Source organism: Petaurus breviceps, unplaced genomic scaffold (genome assembly GCF_028583685.1).
Source record: "Petaurus breviceps papuanus isolate PSGF00001 unplaced genomic scaffold, PetGlider_PUasm1.0 176, whole genome shotgun sequence".
NCBI classification, from domain to species: domain Eukaryota; kingdom Metazoa; phylum Chordata; class Mammalia; order Diprotodontia; family Petauridae; genus Petaurus; species Petaurus breviceps.
In genome coordinates, this window is record NW_027185771.1 from 6,743,027 (window position 1) to 6,770,745 (window position 27,719).

Consider the following 27,719-nt stretch of genomic DNA (forward strand, 5'->3'; position numbering starts at 1 on the left):
TCTGATAGAATCTGCCTTCAAGGACCTTCTACTCTGATAGAATCTGCCTTCAAGGACCTTCTACTCTGATAGAATCTGCCTTCAAGGACCTTCTACTCTGATAGAATCTGCCTTCAAGGACCTTCTATTCTGATAGAATGTGAGGAAAGCCCAGTCCAACTCTTAAAGTACCACAGAAGTGTGGGCTATCGTGATTAGTACTAATGATTATTACCCAGGGGCAGGAGGAGGGATAACAAAACGGGGAGAGCTTTATTTGGGTGGGGTTCATCCAATGGCATTCTGGTAGGTATTTAACCAACTCTCAGGAAGAAAAAACCAATCTGTGCACAAGCTGTACATTTAGGCACATATAATCTGTATTATTAGCATTTCCCCCTTCACTTTCTTAAGTCTGAACAATCCACAAAGCAATCAATCAAGCCCTGGTCTGTAGCGATGGACAGGACCTTCTGAGGTGCCAATGCCGACACTAGAAAATCAAACAATCGGCTTCTTGTGAGCTGGGAGGCTCTAGGATGTCCCTGGGTTCATTTCTCAAACAGATCAAGAGACCCCTTTGCTACCAGCCAAAGACCTTCCTCTACCACACTAGTCTGTGTATGTATAACTTCCTGTTGATTGGGCATTTCTAGAACTTCCACAAACTTTCACTAGGCATCTACTGTAGGTAAACCTTATGTTCTAAAATACAGTCTTAGTGCACTATGAGTTTGGGGACATCCTGTATAAATGACATTATCCCTGTCCTCAATGAACTTTTAGTCTAATAATAATTGATTTACCTCATCTGAATGGATTGGTCCATCCATCCATCCCCTGGCAGTGGAAAATCTGTTACCTGATTCAAGTCATATTCAGGTAACCATAGAAAGTGGCTTTTTAGAGGGAGACGACCTGGTCCCAAATGATAAATCCTGTTTTTCAAGGGTAATGGCCTTCAAGGATGAGTGAAGGAGCAGCTCAGAGAGTTGCCCAAAGGAGCTGTTCATTTCTGGGTCCAGATCCTGTTTCTTGGCTTTAGTCAGAAATGGCACCTGAAGCTATCTTTCTGTCCTAGATGGGGATACACCTGCCCCCATTAAGGCCAGGCAAGCCTGCCATAAGCACCCAAACCATCCTCCTTGCCAGTGGTGATCCAGCCTGATGCAGGAGAGGGAGTGGTTCAGATGGAGATTTAAATACCACCTGGTGTAACCCTGGGCAAACTCTTCACTTGCCCAGCTAGTTTCCTCATCTGTCGAAGGAGGGGATGGGATGCGTAATCTCCCCCAGGACCTGTCCATTGTCCCCTCAGCTAGGCCAGTGTCCTGGTACCAGCCTGCACCCGCCCCTCTCTCCCCTCCACCTCAGGCCCAGGGAGTGTGGGCTCACAGTGAAGGGAAAACGTTGGGGCCAGGAAGCAGATTTCTGTTTCTGGCTTCCCCTGCAGAGTTATTTGAAATAGCGAGGAGGTCGATTGTTTATTTTTTTCCCACAATTCCGAATGGTAATGTAACAGTAGCTCTTTTTTTTTTTTTCTAGGCTTTCAAAGGCTTCAGTCTGTGGCTGAGATAGGCCCCTTTCCCTTCACCCCACTCTACCTGATGGGGGTTGGGGTCCATGCCTTCCACAGGGGCATCAGGGAAATGAGTTACTTTTAATTTCCTGGTTGGTCATTTCTGCCCATCCAAAGCCACGGGGGAGTGGGGTGGGAGTATTGCTTGCAGGTATCCCCTCTTTCCTGCTCTACCACCAGGACCTTGAATGGCACATGACTCTCTGGTCAGAGCCCAGGGTCCCTCTACAGAATATGGAAGCCAGTGGCTGCCCAGTCCCATCCCAGCACCCTCTCTGCCCTTGGGACCTGTCCTCCCTGCTCTTCAAGGCCCAAACAGGGGGATAACAGCCACTTTAAATTTTCCTGGTGGATCTGAGAACCTCCTTGTTTCCCCCTAACAAAGAGGTCAGTGTCTCGATTCTGCACCCGGCCTGATAACCATCAGAAACTCTATCTCTGCCGCATCCGCTGTTACAACTTTATCTGGGGCTGCTCCGAACCCTCACTGTACGTCTCATAAAACAGCATCAAAAAAAGAGGGGTGGGGGGAGGGGGGAGGGAAGGGCACCCTTGGTTATTAATTAACTTTAAAGCATTGGAGGGAGGGGGGCTAGACCCAGGGTGACTCCAGGCTCCTGTGCAATCAGTCAGGGGAGGAGGGGAGGGAAGGACCAAGCTGGGTGGGACCGAATTTCTAAGGAGGCCCGAGACCACTTCAAAAAGCAGTGTCCTGACTGTTCTGTCTGCCTCCCCCAGGTGAGCTCGGCAGTGGCTGCTTGGGGAGGGGAGGGCAGGGCAGGGGTAGGAGGGAACTGGGTCCTCCCCCCTAGCCAGACGCCAGAGGCACCGCTGGGTCTGTGTGAGAAGGGAGGAAACTCAGTGTCATTGTGAGAGACCCCAACAGAAAAACCACTAGGTTCAAGAGAGGGTCAGAGCTGGGATGGAACCCAGAGTTGGGACTGAGCCATTTCTTTGCTGTTTGCTTGAGAGAAACAAGACAAGGAAAAGTTCCAGCTCCTCTGATTGGCATTTGAAGCCTTCCACAACCTGACACCATCCTGGCATTCTCTCTTCTACATACCCTATGCTCCAGCCAAACTGGACAGCTCACTGGGCCTTCTCATAGATTTCTACTTCTGCTGATGTGGTCCCTATTCCGGGAATGTCCTCTCTCTCCCTCAGCTCACTTGTCAAATTCCTCTCCACCTTTAAAATGTAACTCAAATGCCCCCTTCTTCCAGGAAGCCCACCCTGATATCCTCCCAACTTTTCCCCTGGGTCTCACAGAGCACTTTGTTCTGAAGCTTATTGTGAAATATTGCTTACTTGGATCTCTAGATGGGTCTTAAGACCCTACTAGAATTAAGTAAGCTCTTATCTAAGCTTTCTCTCCCTAGGCTTTAGCATAGTGCTTGGTATGCAGTAGAGTTTAATGATTGCTTTTGAAGAATCAACAAGGTGAGAAGACTCTAGACCTGACCTCTTCCTGGACTTCTCATTCTTAATTTCCCCTCCATGAAAATTCTTGGTGTTTTTCACAGTCAACATTCATCTCCTGACTTGGGAATTTATGATACTGTCCATTCTCCTGCTGGAATGCCCCCTGGCCACCTCTGCCTTTTGGTTTGTCTGACATTTTTCAAGACTCAACTCAAGTTCTGCTTTCTCTAGGAGGCCCTTCCCAGTCCCCCACCTGCTAGTGCCTTCCACTCTCAGATTACCTACTGTCTATTTTAGATATGCATGTTGCCCATTCGTATGTACGCTCCCCCATTTGAATGTGAGCTCCTGGAGGGCAGGGAATGCTTTTGCCTTTCTTCTACCCCCAGCACTTAGCACAATACCTCACACATACTAAATACTTCATAAATGCTCAATGACCGAACTCATGTGGCCCCCCTCCTGTGTTTCTGCCCTTCTTTGTGTCCCCAGTGCCTGGTACATACTCAGTCAGTCAGTCAATTATTGTATTATGCATTTACTATATATTGATTATTACACATTTATTAGGTGTCTACTGTTTCCCAGGAATTGTGCTAAATGATGGGGCTATAAACAAAGACAAAAGATAGTCTGATAATAAAAATATCAAAAGCAGATATAAAAAAAAAAAAGACAGTCTGTGCTCTCAAGGCTTTTACTGATTATCTGGATTAAATGACCTAAAGCCTACTCTATGCAGAGCTCTTGGACTAGAAGGATTTTATTCAGTCATTTTCAGTCATGACTCTCTCCATGACCCCACTTGGGGTTTTCTTGGCAGAGACACTGGAGTGGTTTGACATTGCCTTCTCCATTTCATTTGACAGATGAGGAACAAAGGCAGACAAGGTTAAGTGACTTGCTCAGGGTCACACAGTTAGCAAGTGTCTGAGGTCAGATCTGAATTCATGAAGATGAATCTTCCGATTCCAAGTCTGGGGCTCTATCTCTGAAAGGTATAACCAATCGAAAGAGCAAGTTTAAGAGTGGTACCCGGATGATGGTAGCATTATATATTAGAGAGATATACTTATAAGAAGAAATCTAGGAAATGGGAGCATTGTCAGATGGGGTGGAAAGGCAGAGAACATGGAGAATATTTGGATGAAGACAGAAATGGTGCTATTGTCCTTAGAGCATACTATAGATCATTCAGTTAGGAAGAAGAAATAGATGATGAGCCTGGGAAAGAACACAAATCTGGCAGAAGCAAATGTCCCAGTTTTCAAAAAAGAGAAGAGATTCTAAACTATAGGTGAGGGAGCTAAACTTTGATTCCTGGGAAAATTCTGGAAGGACTCATTAAAGGCAATGGTCATAAAGAGCCAGAACTTGGTCCAAGAACAAGTCAGGTCAAAATTTGCTTTTCTGACAGGATTATGAAACAATCAGATAAAGAGAAGGCTTCAAACATCTGATAAAGCATATTGTGCTATTCTGTGGAGAAGACATAGAGATAAGGAGTGAATGATAACACCGTCAGGTGAGCTCAGAAATGACTGGGTGGTCAGATTTGAAAAGCAGTTGTTAATGGTTCAAGGTCAACCTGCCAGGAGGTCTAGGTCCTGGTTCTGCTGAACATTTTTATCACTGACATGGATAAAGGCATAGATGGTACACTCATCAAATTTTCAGATGATGTCAAGTTGGGAGGGATTGTTGACAGCATAATCTTGGTATCTCAGGGCATTGGGCTAAATTGAATAAGAAGAGATTCAATAGGGACAGATGTAAAAAATCAACATCACAAGGGTGAGATGGGGAGGCATGGATAGATAGCAGTGGTGCTGAAAAAGATCTGGGGGTTTTAGTGGACTGCTGGATCAATGACTCAGCAATTAGGTAAGATAGCCGATAAAGTTAATGAAATTTTGAGCTGCATTTAAGAGGCCATGGGGCACCAGCTTCAGTGGTGCCATAAATTCAGCCTTCTCCTAAGCTAGAGCTTATCTTAAGAGCAGCTAGGTAGCACAGTGGATAGGATGCATCTTCCTGAGTTCAAATCTGGCCTCAGATACTTCCTAGCTGTGTGACCTTGAGCAAGTCACTTTACCCTGTTTGCCTCAGTTTCCTCATCTGTCAAATGAGCAGGAGAAGGACATGGCAAACCATTCCAGTATCTCTGCCAAGAAAACCCCAAATGGGGTCATGAAGAGTCAGACCCAACTGAACCATAGCAACAAAAGAGAGCCAGAGCTTCCAGGAATAGGGAGGTGACATCCCCATTGCATTCTATCCTCTTAGACCTCATCTGGTATCTTGTGTTCAATTTTGGGTGCACAGATTAAGGAGGACATTGGTAAGTTGGAAAGAACCAGAGGAGGGCAATTAGGATGATGAAGGATGCTTAGCCTTTGTCATGAGGAATGTTGCAGGAATTGGGCGTGTTTAGTCTGGAGAAGAGAAGACTGGGTTTAGGCTTGATATTTGTAATCAAGTATCTGGAGGGCTGTCATTTGAAGAGGAATAAGGCTTGTTCTGTTTGGTCCAGAGGAGCAATGAGTGGGAGGTGGGATGTCTTAACAGTGAGAGCAGGGCCCAAAATGGCAGCTTCCTCCTCCTTGGAGATCTCCAAGTACATCACAGTGGGATGTATACTTGTGGATGGCTTGGCCTGGATGACCAGTGAAGTCTCCTCCAATTCCTAGACTCTGGGATAGTGGTGGCGGGAGATCTCCATTATCCAGGCATTTGCTCAAACTGTCTTTCTGCCAAAAACAGAGCAGCAGCTTCCTGACTCACCTTAATGATGATTTTATCCTTCACATGGTGGGGGATCCAACAAATTCTATTTTGAATTCTCCCCATGTGGTCACTAATCAACCAGTAGGGAGGGACTGGTTGCTGGGATGGAAATGAGGAGAAATCTGGGGAGAGGCAACTACTCCCTCTTAGAGTTTGCAACAGAAAAAAGGAAAGTTGGAGGTAGTCTGACATGGAGCCTAGATCTTGGGAAAACAGGTTTCAAAAAGTAAAGAAAAAAAGAATAAATAGGACCCTATGTACTAAAATCCTACAAGAGAAGTCAGCTCAGGAGGAATGGGGGATTCTTAAAAATAAAATTATGAAGACACAAAAGGAATTATTCCAATGGGGAGGAAGCATGGGGGTTGTTTGAGGAGACCAATGTGGATGCACAGGGAACTCACCAACTAACTGACTGTACAGAAAATTCAAGCACAGGATAGACACAGGAGTTACATACCAAGCTGGGAAAATAGAGTCAGGGATGGAGACCTCAAATCACAAAAAAGAGCCTCATGGTTTTTTCCCTTCTATTTTTTTGTTAGCTATTCTGGGGGAAGGAAGAATATCAAAGAAGGGATAGAGCTGCTGCTTGGGGTGAATATGATGATGATTGCTGGTAACAAAGGCAAGGAAAGACTGCTCAACTCTTGGATTCTCTGCCAAGAGGAATGCCCTCTGAAGCACAAATGATAGAATAAAAATGGGTGACAGGTTCAGTCATGATTCGCTTGTGGTCAACTCTCTGTGACCCCATTTGGGTTTTTTTGGCAAAGATACTGGAGTAGTTTGCTATTTCTTTCTCTACAGATGGGGAAACTGAGGCAAACTGGGTTAAGTTACTTGCCTAACTAAGGTCGCACAGCTAGGAAGTGTCTGAGGTCAGGGACTGAACTCATGAAGATGAGTCTTCTTGATTCCAACCAATGTGCCACCTTACTGCCCCAGGTAACAGGTAGTGGACACCTAAGATAGGTGACAGGAGGGGAGCACAGAGCTTGCCCCAGCTCAGATGAACTACTTCCTTGGGTCCTTAAAGAAATGGCAAATGGGATGGTTAGGCCACTGTCAGTGAGACCACAAAGGCAGCAGACAATAAGGAAAGGAACCCAAACTTGGGAGAAGGACAAATGTCCTGACCTTTAAGATAGGGAAAAGATAGTCTATGTATGATAGGCCAGAGAACTTGACTTTGATTCTTGGGAAAAGTCCAGGAGGGCTCATGAAAGAAATGCTAATGGAACATTTAGAAAGTGAAGAGATGATTCTGACTCCAGTATGGCTTCATGGAGAACAGGTCATACCAGACTAACCTTATTTCCTTTTCTGACAGGGTTTCAAAACGGGCAGATCAGGGGAATGTTGTAGATTTTGTTTATCCAGATTTTAGTGAAGGATCTGATGAATTATCTCACCATTCTTGTGGGGAAATGCTACTTAACATATTTATTTTTGGAATAGCCAAAGATGGTGCTTCTCAAATCTGCAGATGATATGAAGCTAGGAGGTATGGCTACCACGAGGGATGATAGAGTCAGGACCACCCTCCCTGGGTCTCCACACCCCCAAAAAAGAATCTTGACAGGCTAGAAAGGTAGTTCTCCAGTTTTTAGGCTCATCTGCTCTTTTATTGTTTGTTTTTTGTTTTTTTCTTTTTTGGAGGGAGGAGGGCAGGGCAGTTGGGGTTACGTGACTTGCCCAAGGTCACACAGCCAATTTTTTTTTTTTGTGTTAAGTGTCTGAGGCTGGATTTGAACTCAGGTCCTCCTGACTCTAGGACCGGTGCTCTATTCACTGTGCCACTTAGCTGCCCCTGCTCATTTGCCCTTAAGAATTATTGTGGGGAATAGTGATAATACGACATTTACTTTTTGGGATTCCTGCCTCATTTCATGCTTTTTCTACAACATAAAATTTTGCATCTATTAAATGTTCAAATCATTAAAAAATAAAAGAATTTTTGTGGGAGGCAGCTAGATGGTGCAGTGAATAGAGCACCAGCCCTGGAGGCAGGAGGACCTGAGTTCAAATCCAACCTCATATACTTACTAGCTGTGTGACCCTGGACAAGTCACTTAATCCCAATTGCTTGCTCAGGTGTGAGTTTGAAAAGCCAGACTATAGAGTTGACTCTAACAACCCTCTTTCTAGAACTGCAGGTGAACCTGAACAGCCACAAGGTGCCAACGGTTATGGTGCTCATCAAGAGGGATACAAACCTCATTGAACAGATAAAGGCCCAGAAGAGTTAAGTGACTTGTCCAGGGTCACACAGGTAATAAGCATCTGAGACTGAATTTGAACTCCAGGACTGATGCTCTATGCACTGTACCACCTGGCTGCCCCTACTCAAACCCAGGCCTGTTGTCTGGGTGAGTCAACTTCGGATCTGAAGGTACTTCCTTAAAGGGGTCTCCAATGGGAGAGACTTGGAGAGGAGCCCTGGCTGGCCTGGGTGGGGAGCCACCAGGATCCAGGACATATTTCCCCATTGTTGCTCCATACCTCCTTTCCCTCTAGGCAGAGGAGGGGAGGGGTGTTGAAGCTTCCTATCTTAGATAATCAGGCCAAGGAATGGGCTGGAAGGAAATGTGAAGGGAAGGTCTAGGGTCCAGCTGAAGCAATATTGGTCTAAAATCTGTGTAGATCAGCTCCACCCGGCTTCCCGGGGCCTCTTCCACAGCTGGAAAGACTGGGAGACTGAAAACCTGGTTAGGACCACATCTGGAAAAGAGCCTTCTGTTCTGGACCCACCTCCAGGAAGGGGATTCGGAAACCACAGCATGTCTAGAGAAGGGTGAGCAGACCAGAGACTACGCTACACGCGGCTTGTGAGAGAGAAAACCTGCGCAACGCTTTATATGGAGAAGAGAAAACACATGGGACGCCTCTTCTGTGTCTCCAAGAATCTGAACAGCTGTCACTGTCGTTCAGTCCTGTCCAACCCTCTGTGCCCCCATTTGGGGTTTTCTTGGCAGAGATACTGGGGTGGCTTGCCATTTCCTTTTCCAGTTCATTTTAGAGATGAGGAAACTGAGGCAAGCCAGGTTAAGGGACTTGCCCAGGGTCACACAGCTAGGAAGTATCCAGGCCTGGCGGTCTGTGCACTGTGGTGCTCCCTAACTGCCCAGGCATTTATATAATGCCTACTGTATGCCAAGCACTGTGCCAAGGACTTTACAAACATTATCTCATTGCTCCTCCTACGACCCTGGGAGGCAGGTGCCACTATTATGCCCACTTTGCTTATCCATCATCTCATTTGACTTTCACAGCACTCTACTGAAGCCTGAGGCAGGGTGGAGGGCCCCTTCAGCTCCTGGTAACCATCCCCATCTGGTGTGATTCTAACATTGCTATCAGCAGAAGGGCGAGTCTCACTGCTCCCATTGGACAGATGAGGAAACTGAGGTTGGAACCCAGGTTTCCATTCTCCCATTCTACTCATCTTTTCCCAGAACCAAGGCTGCTCTGATCCCTCTCCCCTGGGAGCTGTTTCACCTCCAGACTCTCTGGCCAGGGGAGGAGATGCCTTCCCGAGCTGTCAGAGACTGATCCATCCCCACAGGGGCCCAGAGGGTGCCAGGCAGTAATTAGAAGCAAGGAAGAGGAGGACAGTGCAAGGAAAGATTGCTCCTGGTTTTTTTCCTCTGGCCCCCCCCCAAGATATCTACCCCCTCCCCCCTTCTTCCCCTTTCTCTTCTTCCCTCTCCAAACAACGAAGAAAAATAGACTGGTGGATGATAGTGACTATCTCGGATAACGCCACGATTCCTTCCTCAGTTCTCTGGGCAGAGATAGGAAGGGAGGCGAGAAGCAAGAGCAGAGCTGGGAATCATCAACCCAGCTCGATAAGGGGCCCGCTGAAATGTTAGCAAAAATATTTAGACAATAAATGAAGTATCAGAAAGCAGCATAGATCTTTAAGAAATCAATCATCCTGTACTATGTGTCTGGACACCCGGCGCCGAAGCCAAGATAGCCGCCAAACTGGGGAGATAAGGGTTAATCAAGGATTTAATTCTGCAAGAGATAAAAATGAGTTCAGCCTTAAAAAGAGAGAGAAAGAAAGGGAGGCAAGACTCCCCTTTCCTGCCCGCCCCCATCTGCCAGGACCTCAGGGCCTCAAAGCTTTGGGACGACTTTTCTCCCTGTCACTCCCTGGGCCCCTGCTCCCTCCACCCTCCCACGTATCTCACTGGGTTGGCAAGTGTTTCTAATGACCTACTAATTCTCCCAGGACTGTCCTCCACCCACCGTCTCAGGAGCAAAGGCCTTCAGGAGAAAGACAAATCATGGCATGTCAGAGCTCTCCCCTGGAATAGAGGATGTCAGAGCTTGGGAGGGTCATTAGAGATCATCTGCTCCAACTTCCTCACTTAATGGATGAGGGAACTGAGGCCCAGAGAGGTTAATGGGGAGAAGAAGTAGGAGGGTGTTGGTTTGGGCAGGAATCGAGTCAAGTTAATAAGTAAACAAGAATGTATTAAGTGCCTTCTTCTAATAGCTGGGAGTAGGAAGGCAGACCCTCCAGAAGTTCCCATTCTAGTGGGGGGAGACAATATGCAAATAACTACATACATACAAGACACTTATATATACATGGGACTATAAATGGTAATCATGGAGGGGAAACATTGGGAAGGAGGTGAATGGGGAGAAGGAAGAAAGGGAGAGCAGAAAGTAGGATTTGAGTTGTCTTGAAAGAAGCCAGTAAAACCAGGTGGTGAAGGAGATTGGAAGCTCCTCGAGGGCAGGGACTGTCCTCTGCCTCTTTTCGTGTCCCACCCCCCTCCCCATGCTCAGCCTGGAACATAGAAGGCACTTAATAAATGTTTATTAACTGACTGTATGCCTACAGACCTATTTTAGGTTCTAATGTCCCTTCTGGTTGTGAAATTTCATGCTTCTTTCATCTGTAACATTTTATGTTTTAAAGTGGCTTCTAGTTCTGAAATTTGATGTTCCAAGGTTGTGTCCATCTCCAGCACCCTTTCTAGATCAAAGGTTCTATGTTCTAAGGCCCTTCCACTTCTGACATTCTATGAGCCTATGAACCACTGTGACTTAGGTCCCAAGAACAGTCCTGGTCCCTAGCTCTAGGTATATCCAAGGCTGTATCTTGAGGCCTTCTTATTTGTGGTTTCATCAGCTCCCAAAGGTTTAACTTCATCTCTATGCTGATGACTCCCACTTTTATACATCCAGACTTGGTCTCTTTCCTAAGCTCCAGTTCTAAATCTCTCCATGTGGCCCAAGCAAGATGTACAGGGGCTATTTGTGGGCCTGGTCTCATTCTAATTGGTGCAGAAGCATTGCCTTTCTCCAGGTTTCCTACCTGGGCTACTTTTTCCCTCCTTTGGCAACCAACTCTGTTAGGCAACCCCCAACCCTGGGGGGCTTACTGTATTCACACTGAACTCTGTGTGGCTACAAGGATCAGACCAGAAACTCCTTAAACCCAAGCAATCCACCAGCCTCAGCCTTCTGATAGCTAGGACTGTAGTCTTGTGCTGTGAGGCTAGGCTTCTTTTGGACATTTCTATGGCTATCCCATGGGGATCTTAAACTCAATGTGTACAAAGAGTAGCTCATTACCTCCCTCTCACCTCAACTCACCCCTTTTCCTAATTTCCTTATTTATCAATGGCATCACCATCCTTCCAGGCAGGTTTTTCAATCAAGGCATCACCTCAGATCTCTCCCTCTGGTCCCTCAGCCTGTGCCCAAACCCAATCAGTGGATAAATCTCACCCTTTCGATCTCCCTGATGTCTCTTTCATCTATTCCCTTTTCTCTGCTTCTGCGGCCACCATCTTAGTTTAATCCCTTGTCACCTTTTGCCTGGACCACTGTAACAGTCTCTTACTTACTGACCCTGTCTCAAGCCTGTCCTCACTCTCAGCCAGTTTCTACCCAGCTGCCCTAGGGCTATTCCTAAAAGATGGGTTTAACCATGTCACTCTTTCTGCTCTAGGACAAAAGGCAAACTCCTCTAACATTTAAAGCTCGTCACCACCTGGTTCTAGCCATATTCCCGTTTGTACACTCTACAATTCAGCTAAACTGGCCTATTTATTGTTTTTCACACATGACATCCTACCTCCCTGGCCAGAAATGACACACATCTAACAGAGAATGGGGAGAATGTATTTGCCAGCTTCTTCCAAATTGACCCTGGGAAAATCACTTCACCCTGTCTGTCTCAGTTTCCTCATCCTTCAAATGAGCTGGAGAAGGAAATGGCCAACCACTCTAGTATCTCTGCCAAGAAAACCCCAAGTGGGCTCACAGAAAGTAAGACATGACTCAAAAATGACTGAATTGAACTTAACTGATGATGAGGAAAAGCGAGCATTTAGATGGTGTCTGCTATGTTAGGCACTCTGCTAACTACTTCACAAATACTTTCTCATTTGAAACTCACAACAACCCTGGGAAGGTACCATTATTATCCCCATTTTACAGTTGAGAACACTGAGGCAAACAGAGATTAAGTGACTTGCCCAAGGTCAGACAGCTGGCATGTAAGGCCAGATTTGAACTCAGGTCTTCCTGACTCCAAGTCTATCTAGTGTTCTATCCTCAGTGTGGCCTGGATGCCCCAAGAAGAGACTGCTGTGAATGCCCAGGGAGGTCACCCACCAACTTAGATTTTAAAAAGAAATGTACAGAGGCTGGAAACAAGGAGAGGTAACAGGATCCAAACATCAAAGTATGGCGCAGTCCTGGAAAAAGTGTCAGAAATTTGAAAGTGAAGAGTGAGCCCAGGCTAGTGAGGAAAACTAAGAACAATCAAAAAGGAAGGGTTTTTTTTATGTGTGGATTTTGTTTTATTTTTTATAAACTATATTGGGCAGAAAAAAAAGCGTTATCACACAAGGGATGGCATGTTTTTGCTTGGGGTGGACAACACAGACAAGGCAGAGCTATTGTTATGCTTCTGTTTTCCCTGCCAAGGAGAATGACCTTTACACTGGAAATGATAGAACAAAATTGACTAACAGGGAGTTGATGTATGGGATAAGTAAGGAGATTGTTAGAGATCACCCAGCTGGATGAATTCAAGTCAATTGGCCCAGACTGAGCTTCAAGGCCTGAAAGAACTGGCAGATGTGACTACCAAGTCAGTGGCAGTAAAACCTGAAAGCTCATGGAAAGCAGGAGAGGTGGCACAAGATTGGAGAAGGGCAAATGGTCTGATCTTACAAACCACAGACACAGAGAACAAGTCTACAGATTCTAGGCCAGTGAGTTTGACTTTGATTCCTGAGAGAGTCCTCGAGGGGCTCATTAAAGGGATGGTTGATGAACCTTTAGAAAGGGAAACAACCATTACAAAGAGCCAGCTTGGCTTCATCTAGGCCAAGTCATGCCACTTAACCTCAATCCTTTGAACAGGATTACGAAATGATGAGAATCAGGGAGTGCTGTGAACACAGCTTGCCCAGATGTTACAAAGCTTTTGATAAAGTATCTTATACTATTCTTGTGGAGAAGATGGAGAGGTAGAGATTGGATGATAACACAATCAGATGGATTCAGAGTGAGTTTCGGATGGCTAGACTCTAAGAATAGTTGTTAATGATTCAGTGCCAATGTGGCGCAAAGTCTGCAGGGAAGGACCCCAGGTATCTGTGCTTGGACCTGCACTGTTTAACATTCTTATCAATGACGTGGATAAAGGCATAGATGGTGTTCTTATCCAGCTCACAATTGATGCCAAGTGGGAGTGGGATGACACCCCCATGAGAACGGATGACAGAGTCAGGATCAAAAAAGAGCTTGGCAGGCTAGAGCACTGGGTTGTTGTTGTTTAATCATGTCCAAATTGGCAGAGATACAGGAGTGGTTTGCCATTTCCTTCTCTAGATCATTTGACAGATGAGGAAACTGAGGCAAATAGGGTTCAGTGACTTGCCCAGGGTCACACAGGCAATGTCTGAGGCTGGATTTGAACTCAGGAAGATGAGTATTCCTGACCTAGTGCTTAATCCACTGCCTGTCCTGGATGTCCCATCTCTAGGGCTATGATCCTATAATCTGAGATGCATCCATCACCCAGTAATTTATCTATGTGCCCTCCTGAAATCTTAATTCCTAATTTTCTGTCTGTACCACCTAACAGAAACAAGAGGCTCTCCAAGTTTTCTCCTCACTGTGAAAAAAGGTCGCCCAATGAGTTATTTTAAGTTTGTGGAGAGGGTGGGGGGAGCATGGCATAATTCTAGAATCCCAGTATTCGGTGACCATCTATGCTCTGATGCTTCCCCTCAGGGACAATCCTACTTTTGCCACTATAAGTGCTTTCCAAATCTTGAAGGGTCGTACAGACATGAGCTATAATTAACACAAAGGAGAATGAAATTACTGGCATGGTCTTGTCACAAGCAAGGGAGGCATTTTGAAAGGGAGCTTAATTTGGATTATATATTTAAATAGGGTGACCAGCAGGCAAATACCCACTGCATGATGACATATTAGAAAGCCCTGGACTGGAAATCAGGAGACCTGGCTTTCGATCTTGGCTCTGCCGTTTGCTGTGTGACTCTGGGAAAGAAAGTCCCCGTTTTGGGGTCTCATTTGCCCCATTTAAAAAATATACTTTACTCATCTGGTCAAGGATTGAAATTTTGCATTTTCTGCAATTGCCAAGGGCTATGTAGGATCAGGTATCAGTGGGGCTGGAGGCAAGACAGTAGGAAATAGGGGGTAGAAAGCTAGAGATCCTTACCATCTCTGTTTGCCCTGGAGAGGAGCCTTCACTCTGAATGTTTCCACTGAATGGGCCCCAGGATATTCCCTCAGGGAGATTCCTCTTGGCACGAACTTTGCTTTCCCCATCCTGTGTGATCAGCTCCAGTTCATCTATATTAAAAAAAGAAGACAAAAAGATAATAAGAGAAAAGCAAGACAGCTATTTGGCTCTACCTGTCCATGGACAATGGCAAAAGACAAGCATCCTAAATACCCTGGACCTGAGGTACATCACAATCCCTCCCTGTCCCCAGGTAATCAGTCAATCAAGAAGCATTGATTAAGCACCTACTATGTTCCCCACACAATGCTAAGTGCATGGGATACAATGAAAAGTGAAAGACTTCCCTGCTTTCAAAGTCCAATGGGACAGACCACATGCAAACAGGCGACAGACGGGATAAATGGAGTGTGACTAACCAAGGGAGGGAGCCAGAATTAAGGGGTGAGAAAGGCCTTCCTGGCCTGGAAAGAAGGCAGAAAAGCTTCGGAGGGAAACCATTCCAAGCTTGGCAGATGGCCAGTGAAAATGCCCAGTGCTGGGAGATAAAGGCTCTTATTCTTGTCCGTGTAATGGAGACTGGCCAGAAAACACAGTTCTGCAGAGTCACAGGGGGTGGCACATCTCACGCCCACAGTGTCCCCACTGAGGATGGCACTCCCAATGACAAGGAGGCCAAGGTTACTGGATCCCAGGGTGATAGAGAGTTAAAGTGGTGTGTGTGTGTGTGTTGGTATAAGAAGGCTTGTGCCCAGAGGGCAGAGATACCAGGAATGGTCCAGCGTTCTAGGTGCTCCATTAGAGAAACTAATTCCCCTAATGGTCCAGTATTGTCATATCCCCCAACTAGACTAGAAACTTCCTGCAGGCAGGAGTTGAGTCTCCCTGAAACATTTAACACAGTACTGTGACTGCAGCAAGAGCTTTAAAAATTACTGTTGTAAGGATAAAGAGACAGGGGAGAGACACACTGGCAACCCAATGAAGGTATGGTAAAACAATAAGAGAATTCCACCTCCCGTTCCTAAAGAACATTAGCCCTCCAAAAATGCTTTCACAGACAATCTTCTTGATCAAGACATCCCTGTGAGCACACACCAGCTACCATTATTGTTGGATTGTATGGATGAAGGAACTGAGTCTCAGGGAAGTCTTACCCTGAGTAACATGGCTGGTAAACAGCAGAATGAGGACAGAATCTGAGGATTTAGGGTTAAAAGGGACCTTAGAGATTTTCTGACTCCTTTTGCACATGAGGGCCCAGAGGAGAAATGAGTTCTTGCAAGGTCACACCTAAAGTAGCAGAGGGAGGATTTGAACCCAGGTATTCAGACCCCAAATGCCCAGTGCTGATTCTACCACATTACAAATCCAGAATCAGACCTGCCTCTGGGTAGCACATTCACCCTGCAAACTCATGCCAATGTAACTGGGAATGATTGTTCTGACTCAGGGTCCCTGACTTAGGGATAGGAACTGAGTTAAGAAACCAAGGGTTACATAAGTGCCCCTGTGATGGGGAGCTCTGGGGTCCCTGAGGGCATGGCCCCATGGAGAGGTTGACTTGGCAGGAGGAGGAAGATGTCAATGTACAGGGGAAAAAGTATGGAGTCAATCAACCAATATGCATTTATTAAGCACCTGCTATGTACAAGGCACTGTATTAAGAACTGGGGATGCAAAGACAGACCCTATTCTCAAGGAGCTCATGGGCTAAGGCAGGAAACAATATGCAAATACCTTGGTACATACATGTTAACTGTGTAAATGCAAAGTCATATCAGGGGAAGGCTTTAGTAGTGGCACTTGGGGGGTGGTAGGGAAGACCTTGCAAAGGAGGGGATCTGAGCTGAGTTTTGAGGGAAGCCAGGAAGCAGAGGTGAGAAGGGAGGGCATACCAGGCATAGGGCACAGCCAACAGAGAGTTGAGGAGTTGGGAGATGACATGTTATCTATGAGGAATATTTAACTGGCTGATGTAGCTGGATCATAGAGTACATGGAGGGAAATAAAGAGAAAGATGATCGGAAAGGTAGGAAGGGACCAGTCTTTACATTCTCAACAGAGCATTTTCTACTCAATCCCGGAGTTATAGGGAGCCACTGGGAGTTTATTGAGTAGGGGTGAGAAAATCATTTTAGCAGCTAAAGGCAGGATGGAGGAGGTAACGAGGCAAGAGCACTGGGGTAAACTGGTTTTATTATCAACTCTGTTCGACCTTGAGCAAGTCACTTGCCCATTATGGACTTTGGTTTCCTAAACATCCTTCCAGCTAAGACCTTATATATCATAAGGTCCCTCTCCTTCCTGACCTTTATATCCGAAGGTCTCCACCAACCCTGACACTATGTCCTAATGTCCCTCCCAGATTTCACATCTGACTCAACTGGGCAAACAATTCATTGATATTGATCACCGATATCGTTCAATGTCCTCAGCCGCTCAGGGCACGAGGAACTGATGCTTGTACCTATGCCCTTATCTTTGCTAGTCCATGGAATCCAGGGGCACCCATAGCCGCTACCCACTTATATTGGCTTCTCCCAGCTGCTCAGGAAGGCAGAGGGTGGAGACATTTCTCACCAAGAGAACTTAGATTTGCTCCTGGGAAATCAAGGGAACATTGGCTAGGGACTGGAAGACTCTGAGCTCTAGACTTTATGATGTGTGTGACCAGCAAGTTTGGGGACCTCCCTGGACCTCAGTTCTCTTTAGGGGTCACTTTGGAGCAGCACTTCCCAATCTTCTGGTCACAGGTCCCTGGAGATGGGGAGGGGAAGGAGGGGAAAGAGAAGGCATCTTGGAGTAATTCATGACCCAAGGGGTCCTTGAATTAATATGCAAATAAGAATTATAATGCTGATCCTAATTTAGCTCCAACAAAATAAGCAGTCTAACTCAGCCTAATGAATTAAACAGAGGTACCATTTGTAGACTGAATAAATAATATGCCACATATATGCATATACACATATGCACACATATATTGCTATTTTTAGTAATATGTTAATATTATGAGATTTACTTTCATGAACACATAGACAAGACAGACACACAATATTTTTCAAATGTAAGTAGCTACTAGCTTGTTTCTGTCCTCACCTGTGATTTCACTGGAGGTAGGAAACTTCCCTCTCAAGGTACAGGTGGCAATTGTGTAATCTACAGTCTTAGACTGAAAGGTTAAATGAATTATCCAGGGTCCCCTCAACAGTATGTAAAGCAAAAACCCAGGAATTCCTGACTCCGAGGGTAGAAGGAACCTTCATGGTTCTCTCTTCTGACCCCTTTATATTACATTTGGGGAAACTTAGGCTCAGAGGGCTGAGGTGACTTGTCCAGAGCTAGCAGTGACAAAGGAGGGATCTGAACCCAGATCCCCTGCTCCTTTGTCTGCCCATTCAGTCAGGCTAGATAAAAAGACAGACATTCAGTTAAGTTTGTTGCTAGATCTGAAAAGTTTTTGAAGTTAGAAAGGGGTCCTTATGCTTGAAAAGGGAAGGACCCACTGGACTCGAGGGCCTCCGAGGCCCCTTTCTACTTGGCATCTACCATCTTGTAATAATAGGCAGCTTTTAGTTATCACTTAAAGGTCTGGAAAGTGCTTTTCATGTGTTATCTTGTTTGGCAGTTCAGCTGAAAGTGGAGATATCCTGGGAAACCTGTGAGGCAAGTGCTTGCTATCCCTATTTACAGATGTAGAAACCAAGGCTGAGAGATGTTAAGGGGTTTGTCAGGGTCACATAGTTAGGAAGTGTCGGAGGCAGGATTCAAACTCAGGTCTCCAGATCCCAGGTCCAACACTCTAGCCACTGGATATGAGCCTCTGCCCTCCAGCACTAAGTGCATGTGAGCATGACAAGGAATAGGGGCCAGGGTTCTCCATGGCATTGCTGTCTCTGGGGAATGGGCCCCATTTCAATAGTAGGACCATCATTCCTTCTCCTCTGCCCAGGAAATGGCCCGGGCTACTTCTCTCTCCATTGTGTCCCTTGGGTGTGGTGTCTGTCACCTCCTTGCCTCGTGAATCCCGCTCCCATCCGCCGCAGCCTGGCATGCCTGGGCAGAGGTCAGAAACCCGTCCACCATGACAGGGAAATCTATTCCCCATAGAGCAGACCAGAGAAGCTGCTTTACTTCTGGCTGCCCTCAACTCCAGGCAGGCTCTGGGCTTAATGGGCCCGATTATCTGATAAACTTCTAGCTTAATGGTTTAGATAACATGTAAATATGCTATGAAGGCTGTTCTAAAATGGTTTAACTGGGTCTTTGTCTTTCAGAGTGCAGATAAGATGGCAGCTTCCCAATACTCAAATGTATGCTAATAGAGGCTTCCATCTACCCTTGATCAGCTCCACTGAAAGTGGAGAGGCACAGGAAAATAGGAAGGAGATTTGTCCAATGAATCCCATAGCAAGAGGGTCCCAGGAGAGAGGAAGAGAGAAGAAAGAGAGCCTCTCATGCCCCCACCCTGAGTTTCCCTGGGTACCGATGCCTTCTCACGGCTTCCCAGGACTCAGGGGATCATCTAATACCAACAATCTCGACAATTATTAAGCATCTAGCATGTGCACAGCACTGTCCATTCCCTGAGTTTATGTAAGACTCAGAAGCTGCCTTCAAGGAGGTTATAATCTAGGAGATGGAGAAGAAGCAAATCCAGAGAGTTTATAACATACAATGTGGGAATCTAAGGATTTGGGTTCAAATCTCAGCCATGTTCCTTCATCTAGATCTAAATCTCTGAATCTAGAATGAACGAATGAGGAAATTAAAAAAAAATGAGAACCTGCTGTATTCAAAATACCATATCATAGCAGAATGAATGCTGAAAGAGATAGGAAAATCCAGCTGTGTCCTAGGAAGTCAGACATTAGAGATTGGCAAAAACATGGAAAACAATGTCTTCTTGCAAAAAATGTTCTTGCCTTGAAAAATAGTTACTTTTCATAAAATAGGTTATTTAAAATATAAAATGACATGATTGTTATTTTTAAATGAATTGATAAATATATATTTTGCCATGTATCAGTTTTAATGTCTAATACACTAAAATTGATAGATATAAACCACATAAACAAAAACTCTTTGGGGGAGGGTGGTTCTCAATCATTTATTTATAAGAGTATAAGAGGGTTAATATAAAAGAGGGTTAATAATATGGCTAATACGGAAATATGTTCTGTGTGAAGCTTGCCTTCTCAGTGACTAGGGGAAGAGTGGGAGGAGGGAAAGAATTTGGAACTTAAAATTTAAAAAGAATGTTAATAAATAGTATTTTTTTTCCTTAAAAAGAGTTTAAGGGGTCATGAGACCAAAATATTTTAGAACCATTGCCTTAGATGATGCTCCTCCCATGGTATCTGTCCACAGTGACTTTATCTTTCAAAGGCTCACAGTCTAAGAGCCAGAAAGGAGCTCCAGAATTCATTATGTCATTCTCCTCACATCAGACACCCCTCATTGGGGGAAGACAAAATAGTGCTGGATTTGGAGACATAAGACCTGAGTTCAAATCCTGACTGTGACTTGCTTCCTCTGTGAACTTGGCTGCTATGCCCTCATCTGTAAAATAAGCCAGTGTGACTAAGCTGATCCCTGAGATTTCCGTCAGCTCTAAATCAATGATTCTTGACACTCCTGGCAGCCTTGGTTGGAACACTTCTGAATGCGGGGAGTTCACTACTCCACAAGGAAGCCTTTTCTATTGTTGCACAACCAAGTTCAGCTAAAACATTCTTCCGTGTGGCATGTGGAAACACCGGGTCTAGGGGCCAGGAAACCTGGATCTTCAATCCCATGACAAGTTCTGGGGCAAGTTCTGGGACTCAGTTTCCTCTTTTGTAATATGAGAGGCTTAGAATAGTGACCCTGAGAAGCAGAAATTCTTTCCCTTTTTCTATACGTCAAGGTCCCCTTCAGTGGTGTGGTGAAACCCCCAGAGCCCTTCTCAGAAGAATGTTTTGGAGAGGTTTTTTAAGTACATAAAATGCTTAGGATTGCGAAAGAAACCAAAGATTAGTAGAACTCAAGTTGTATTTTTTTCCCCATTCAAGTTTACAGATCCAGGTTTAGAATCCTTGCTCTGAATTCCCATTCAGCTCTGACCCTATCACCTCTCCTTAATCATCCCAGGGGCAACACGCAACCCAACCCTACCACATCATACAATGGGGGCAATGTCTCAGCTCTGTGAGTAGACACCTGAGCATGATGATCTCCCAGGATGGGAGAGCAGCAAGGCCAACCTGGCCACATTTCCAGGGCTGGAGGCAGTGGTCCTATAGACAAGCTCATCAAAAGTAGCTGCTATCCTTGGAAATTCAGCTGCTTAAACTTGGGAGCAGAGGGTCTGTAAGTGCACCCTTGAGATGGGGATTTGGGGGGTAAGGTGTTTGTGTGGGATTCCTTTGCCTTTGGGCTGAAACCCATGAGATGGGCAGGGGATGGGGGCTCGTGGAATGCAGGGAGGAAGGAACCACTATCTGAAACTGGTCTTAGAAACAGGGCTGGGAGGGGAGCTTTCTTTCTCCAACTCATTTAACGTGGGGAATCCCCAACTTTGCCCCAGCAGCTACCAAAGCTTGCTCCCCGTAGCCCCCAGGGGTTTTAAGCAGGTATTTCAGGCTTCTGCCCTGCATGTCTCTCCCTACTCCAAATGCCTGTGGGGGGGTGGGGGGGTTTGGAAGGTAGGTTGAGGTGAGGCTCAGAGACAAGGCAGAATCTGTGATCAACAAGTCCGTCACAGTAAACTGGTTGGGGACTATAGTTCAAAAGACATTAGTCATATGCTACTTTCTATTATGACCTCACTGAACCACAGGCAAACATCCTTACCCAAGTAAGACCTTTCGGTGACACAGCTGTGTTGGATCGCTCGCTCAGTCCCACCTCTGCTTTTGCTCATGCTGTGCCCTGGTCTCTAATGCCCACCTGCCTCCTCTCTACCAAACGAAAGCTTTCCTGTCCTTCAAGGCTCTCTGCAGGTTGAGCCAGCACAATGTGGTCAGTGCAAAGGGGGCTGCTATTGAAATCAGAGGACCTGGGTTCGAATTTCTGTTCTGCCACTTGCCATCTATGTGATGCTGGACAAATTCCTCGCCCTCTTGGGGACTCTGTAAAGGAAGGGGGTCAGGGACTAGGCATTTCTAAGACATCCTGCAGCTTTGGATGCAGGGATTTGATAAGAACAAGCAACAATTGGCTTTATTGACTGTCCTAGGCAATGTAGGAACTATCTTCTGATGAACTAGGTCCAACCCTTCCATTTTATGGCTGAGTGAATGGCCGTTCAGAATAGGGACCTAATTCTGCTCAAGGTTACACCATTAAGAAGAAACTGGTGGGCACTGAAAGGGTTTTGGACTAAAACTTTAGCACACTTGCCACTGTAACCCAGGATTTTGATTTCAAATTGTTCTATTAATTTCCTCACATTGATGAATATTCTGGTCAACAGGGAGCTGATGGCTCAGTGGGCAAAGCACAAGAGCTGGAATCAGGAAGTCCTGAGTTCGAATCTGACCTTGGACACCTGCCAGCTATATGACCCAAGGCTTTGGATATGACTCCTGTCTGCCTCAGTTTCTTCATCTGCAAAATGGTGATAACAGTAGCACCTGCCTCCTAGGGTTGTCGTGAGAATAAATTGAGAAAATAGTTGTAAAAGTGCTTAGCGCTTTTTCCTGGCATGTAGTAGGAGCCCAATAAATGCTTGTTCCTGGCATGTAGTAGGAGCCTAATAAATGCTTGTTCCTTTCCTGCCTGAGAAGAGGAAATTGGGACTGTAGATCCTGATTCTAATTACAATTTGCCTTGTTTTCATTGCAAGGTCTGTTCCCGATTACCAAGGTGGTTTAAAAAACTTCCCAGGTGACAGCAGGCCACCCTGTACAGCTATTGATAACTCTGTGAACCCCCCCCAAAAACCGGTGCCAGCATTTGGTTGGCACTGGGGAGGTGGGGGGGGGGTGTGGCACACCAAAAGCAAGCCCATCTGATGACCACTGCAGAGGCTGAGCTGTTTATAAACATATTAGGCCTCAATTTATCCATTAAAAAAAAAAAAGCCGCGGAATTAGCCTGTTTGGATCACAATCAGCACCACCATCAAAAAGTATTTAGTGTGTGCCCAGGGCATTGCGAAGGCTTTGTTGCAACGTACAAAAGGCTTCGTGTCTCTTTGATGAAAATCATAATGACTATTATTATAGCCGCCCACTCCAAGTACATGCCATATATACCACACATATCAAGGGTCTTTAGGCTGAACAATTCCAAACACTGTACATGCATTCTTCCATAACTCCTGGGGGAGCCAAGGAATGCTCTGCCCATTTTACAGATGATACACGGGAGGCCCACCAAAGGGAAGTAACTTCCCCAAGGTTAAATACTGCCAGTAAGGGAATGGAGTGGGAGATAGGCTGCCTAACCTTCTCCCCCTTCTACTACCAGCTCCCCAGCGCACTCCAAGATACTAGCAGGAGGGCCCAGCAGACAGGAAGACAGTAAGTGCTACAGTATAGTCAGCCCTGGTATATACATAGATATAAGATGGCACCATCATAGTCCTTGGTCTGGCATTCAAGGCTCTCCCACCTCCTGTGCCTTCTTTTTATATGCCATATGTCCTGGTCAAAACGGATTCCTCTCCATTCCTGACTCACATTGCCCCCACCTCCTCCATTCATCTCCTCCCTGCTGCCTGCTCCAGCTTCCTATCTAATTCTGACCCATCCTTCAAGGCCAAGCTACCTCCTCCATGACGCCTTCCCCCCACGAGGAATTGATTTATCCTTCTCAACCGTTACTTAATTTTTCTACGGCACTAACACACTCAGCATGGAATGTGGTGCCATACAGCTGGAGGAGTTTGTGCCCGTTCCGCTCCAGGCTTTGGCGCGCAGGGACTGTCTGCCCCTGGTGCATCCCACCTCCCGGCATAGCAGTCTGTATAACCACTGTGATTATTCTAGTTATCATAGGCTAATATAGTATTGTACAGCATATGCTGATCATATGTTCTACAGTAACATTATTATAGAATTCTATATTGCTTGCTTCCCCTGGCTTCAAGACTCAGCTCACACTTCTGTTGTTCTTTGGATCCTCGATGACAGATTCGGTGTTCTTGTCTTTCTGTGTATACCAACTATCTAGCACAGTTTCTAACACATAGTGCTTGATAACTGTTTGTTGACTAAACTGCTGACTGTTTGGGCATATGATTGTCTCCCGTAAGGGGGAGCACCCCTCTTTCCCTCCCTCCCCCTCTCTCCTTCTCCTTCTTCCTCCTCAAATACAGACTCAGACACTTCCTAGTTGTGTGTCCCTGGGTAAGTCACTTAGCCCTGTTTGCCTCAGTTTCCTCATCTGTCAGATGAGCTGGAAAAGAAAATGGCAAACCGCTCCAGTACGTCTAGCAAGAAAACTCCAAATGGGGTCAGGAACAGTTGGACAGGACTGAAATGACCAAACAACAATGGCTGAGGCTGAGGGGGTAGGGGGTTCCTGTCTCAGGGTAGCACAGTGAGTCAGAGACAAAGCTGGGAAACACTTGAATATGAAAACCAGCAGATAGGAGGGACTCAGGGCCTCTGAGTCCTTAGCCTGGGGCCCAGTCAGCCACACCAGGCTACCTTCTCTGCAGATGAGAGAACACAGTCTTTGAGAGCTGGGGTTAGGGGTAAATCAGGGAATGACGACCCCTATCCCGTCAGCACTGCTGCTCCTGGGGTCTGGAGCACAGCCACGGAGCTTTCCCTTTACTTCCCAGGGCAGCTGCCCCAATAGTGGCCTGCTTTTCCATAAACCTATAGTCACAAGAAATTCCCTGACATTCTCTCCCTAAAGTTAATATCTCCTTCATTTTAGTCTCCAGGAACTTGAGTCCTGGAGAGCTAGGAAATGGGGAGGGGTGACAAGGAGTTTTCATCCTGAAGGCACTTTTCTCTTGTGTGTGTGTGGGGGGGGGGGCTTGCTGGGAGAAAGGGAAAGCCAGCCATTATCCCAGAAAGTTCTGAAGGGCACCTACCACGCTCTAATCCCTCTGCCTGGATTGAGGGGGCCTCCCTTTGTAGCTAATCCCCCCTTTTCTCATTCTGCCCAGGCTAGTTCTCTTCCTCCTCCTCCCCCCCCCCTTCCTTCCCACTGTCTCATTGGTTAAGCATCTGCACTGGGGGCAGGAGACCATGCCTCCAAGATAAGAGTGTATGCCTGACACTTTCCATGTCAGAGCACTCCATCTTCTGTGTATCAATCCCCACCAGAGAAAACACACAGCCACAGATAAAAGGCAACCGTTCCAGAAGGAAAGGGGGCAAGGAGAGGAGAGAGAGGGAGAGAGAGGGAGAGAGAGAGACAGAGAGAGGGAGAGAGAGAGAGAGAGAGAGAGAGAGAGAGAGAGAGAGAGAGAGAGAGAGAGAGAGAGAGAGACAGAGAGACAGAGAGAGAGAGAGAGACAGAGAGAGACAGAGAGAGAGACAGAGACAGAGAGACATGGTGGGGAGGGGGAAGAAAGAAAGAGACAGACAGAGACAGAGATGAGATTCTGGGATTTTTTTTTTGTCTGGGGAGGTGGGCAGGGAGGTGGCAAACACCAGGTTAGCACCTGAATTTCCTAGGATTGCTCAGAAATGAGTGTGGGCTCAGGGCAGACTGGAGACACTGGTATGCCAGTCAAAGAAAAAGGGGCTGGGGCTGCTGCTTCTGCCTCATGCCATCCATGAGGGAGTCGGAGGGGTGGGTAAAGGTGGCATCTGCTGCCAGAGGGGCCATTACCACAGCAATGTATGACAATGGGCAAAAAGCCAGACCTACTCTTGTAAGGCTTGGTGGCATTCTTCACTTTTTTTTTGTTTCCTGGACCCCTTGGGCAGTCTGGCAAAATTTGAGGACCCCTTCCCAGAATACTATAGAATATTTGAACTGAATAATTGAACTTTAATTTTTTCAAATTGAAATTTTTGAGTTTCATATCGAAAGTTTGGAATAACAGAATAAATGAAGGACATGAGAAATTTCAGTTAGAGGTTAATGAAGATAAAGGATAGGGAAAGTAATTTTTTTCCCATCAAGTTCATAGATCTCTTTGGGAGAGTGGGGGATGTGAAGAACCTTTGCGGCAGGAGTTCCTTGAGAGCAGAGATCGATGCTTTGAAGGGTGTGGCACAGTGCCTCGAAGAGGGTGAGGAAGAACACCACCGATGGGAAGGTGAATGAACCTGGGAGTCCTGAAAATCTGGGTCAACTCCAGGGTCTGACACTGACTAACCTGCTCAGCCACGGGCAAGTCACTTAACTTGTCTAAGCCTCAGTTGTTCCATGTATAAAATGGAAATAATGATACTTGCACTACCTCCCAAATGAGGAGGTTGTGAAGAAAGCATTCTGCAAACCTTAAATTGCTACAATTATATAGCATTTCTAAACGATAGCACAGGAAGCCCTCCAGATTTGAGATTTGATCTCAAAGAACTAGAAAGAAACTTTTAAAATAATTTCTTCTCAAGTCTTTGTATGTTCCGGACCCCTCTGGCAAGGCAGGGAAGCCCCTTCTCAGAATGTGTTTAAATGCTTAGAATAAAATACTTAGGATTATAAAGGAATCCAAAAGTTTGTGAAAATCAAGATGGAATTATTTTTCCCCATCGAAGTTCAATAGAACTTCCTGAAATTTATTCATGGATTCCCAAAGGGGGGAGGCGCGGAGCCCAGGTTAAAAACTTTTGCTCTAAAGTTTCACCAAGTTCTCAGTCGTAGGACCCCTTTCATCTCTCAGTCATTGCAGGAGCAACTGGCAACCCAAGTTGCCACATGGTGATAATAATTTCTGTATGTTTCTCTAATGTAAACTATATGATATCTATATAATTTCTAAATATTTCTATAGGCTCTCCTATGTGCCAGGCACTGTGCTAAGCCTTTTACAAATATTATCTTATTTAATCCTCACAACAACTCTGGGAGGTAAGTGCTATTATTAGTCCCATTTCACAGTTGAGGAAACTCAGACAAACAGATAAAGTGACTTGCCCAGGGTCACACAGCTTAGTAAGTGTCTGTCGGATTTGAACTCAGATCTTCCTGATTCCTAGGCCCAGTGCTCTACCCACTGGGTCATCTGGCTGCCCTCATGGAGCATTTTCTCAACTTGGAGCATGATGACCTCCTCATCTGACAGATTTCGAGTGCCCTCTGAGATATAGGGCAGTGAATTATAGGGGAAAGGGGATTGAATTCAGAGTCAAAAGACACAGGCTTGAATCTTGGTTCTGATCTTGGGCTAGTCACTTCACTATATCTGGCATCAATTTTCTCATATAACATCTATAATTGTGTACTTTATACACACATATACATAATGTACTTTATACACACATATACATAATGTACTTTATACACACATACATATTGGAATGCATAAAATAAAATATATATATATATGAATGAAATTCTATTTAAAGGTTTCTCCAATGAATACCTCTCATTCATTGGCTGCTCCTGCAACCCAGCAGGCCAGTATCACCCTCTTGGGGAAAAGGGGGATTAGCAGGTGGCAAAAACATATTAGCTACTAATTGAGGTTTTTCTTACCTGATACAATCAGAGGAAGTGAAAGTGTCCCAACCAGGGGAGAGTTTTGTCAAGAAAGTGGAGCTGGAAGCACATTTATGGTCAACCCCCAGAGGTTTCTGTTTCAGGGACACTGTCAAGTCCATCCCTCAAAAAGAGTGAGGATGTTCAAACATGAGATTTGGGGAATGCAGAAGAGCCACTAAGAGGAAGAGATACAGGCTCTGGGAGCAACAGCTAAAGCTTGGAGAACAAGAAAGCTGAAGGAGAAATGAATTCCGATCAGCTCTTGCTCTCTCTGTCTGTCTCCCTCTTTTTCTCCCTCCCTCTCTCTGTCTCTCTCTTCCTCCCTCCCTCCCCCTCCTTCCCTTTCTTCTCTGTCTCTTTCCCTTTCTCTTCTCTCTCTCTCCTTCCTTCCCTCTCTTTTCTCTCTATCCATTTCTCTTCTCCCCCCCCTCTCTCCCTCCTCCTCCTTTCCTCTCTTCTCTGTCTCTTTCCTTTTCTCCTCTCTGTCCCTGCTTCCTCCTCTTCTTCTCCTTCTTTTCTTCCTCCTCCTCTTCTCCTCTCCTCTCTCTCTCTCTCTCTTCCCCTCCCTCCCCCTCCTTCCCTCTCTTTTTC

General features: G+C 45.8%; 1 protein-coding gene across 1 annotated transcript in view; it reads right to left on the reverse strand.

Annotated features, from left to right (window-relative positions):
* The window catches only part of ZFPM1 (zinc finger protein, FOG family member 1), a 195,694-nt gene that overhangs the window by 23,314 nt on the left and 144,661 nt on the right, over nt 1–27,719 (reverse strand). Inside the window, exon 4 of the mRNA XM_069085576.1 lies at nt 14,502–14,635. Within this exon, the coding sequence (XP_068941677.1) occupies nt 14,502–14,635 (134 nt within the window). The remainder of the gene's footprint in view (nt 1–14,501; nt 14,636–27,719) is intronic.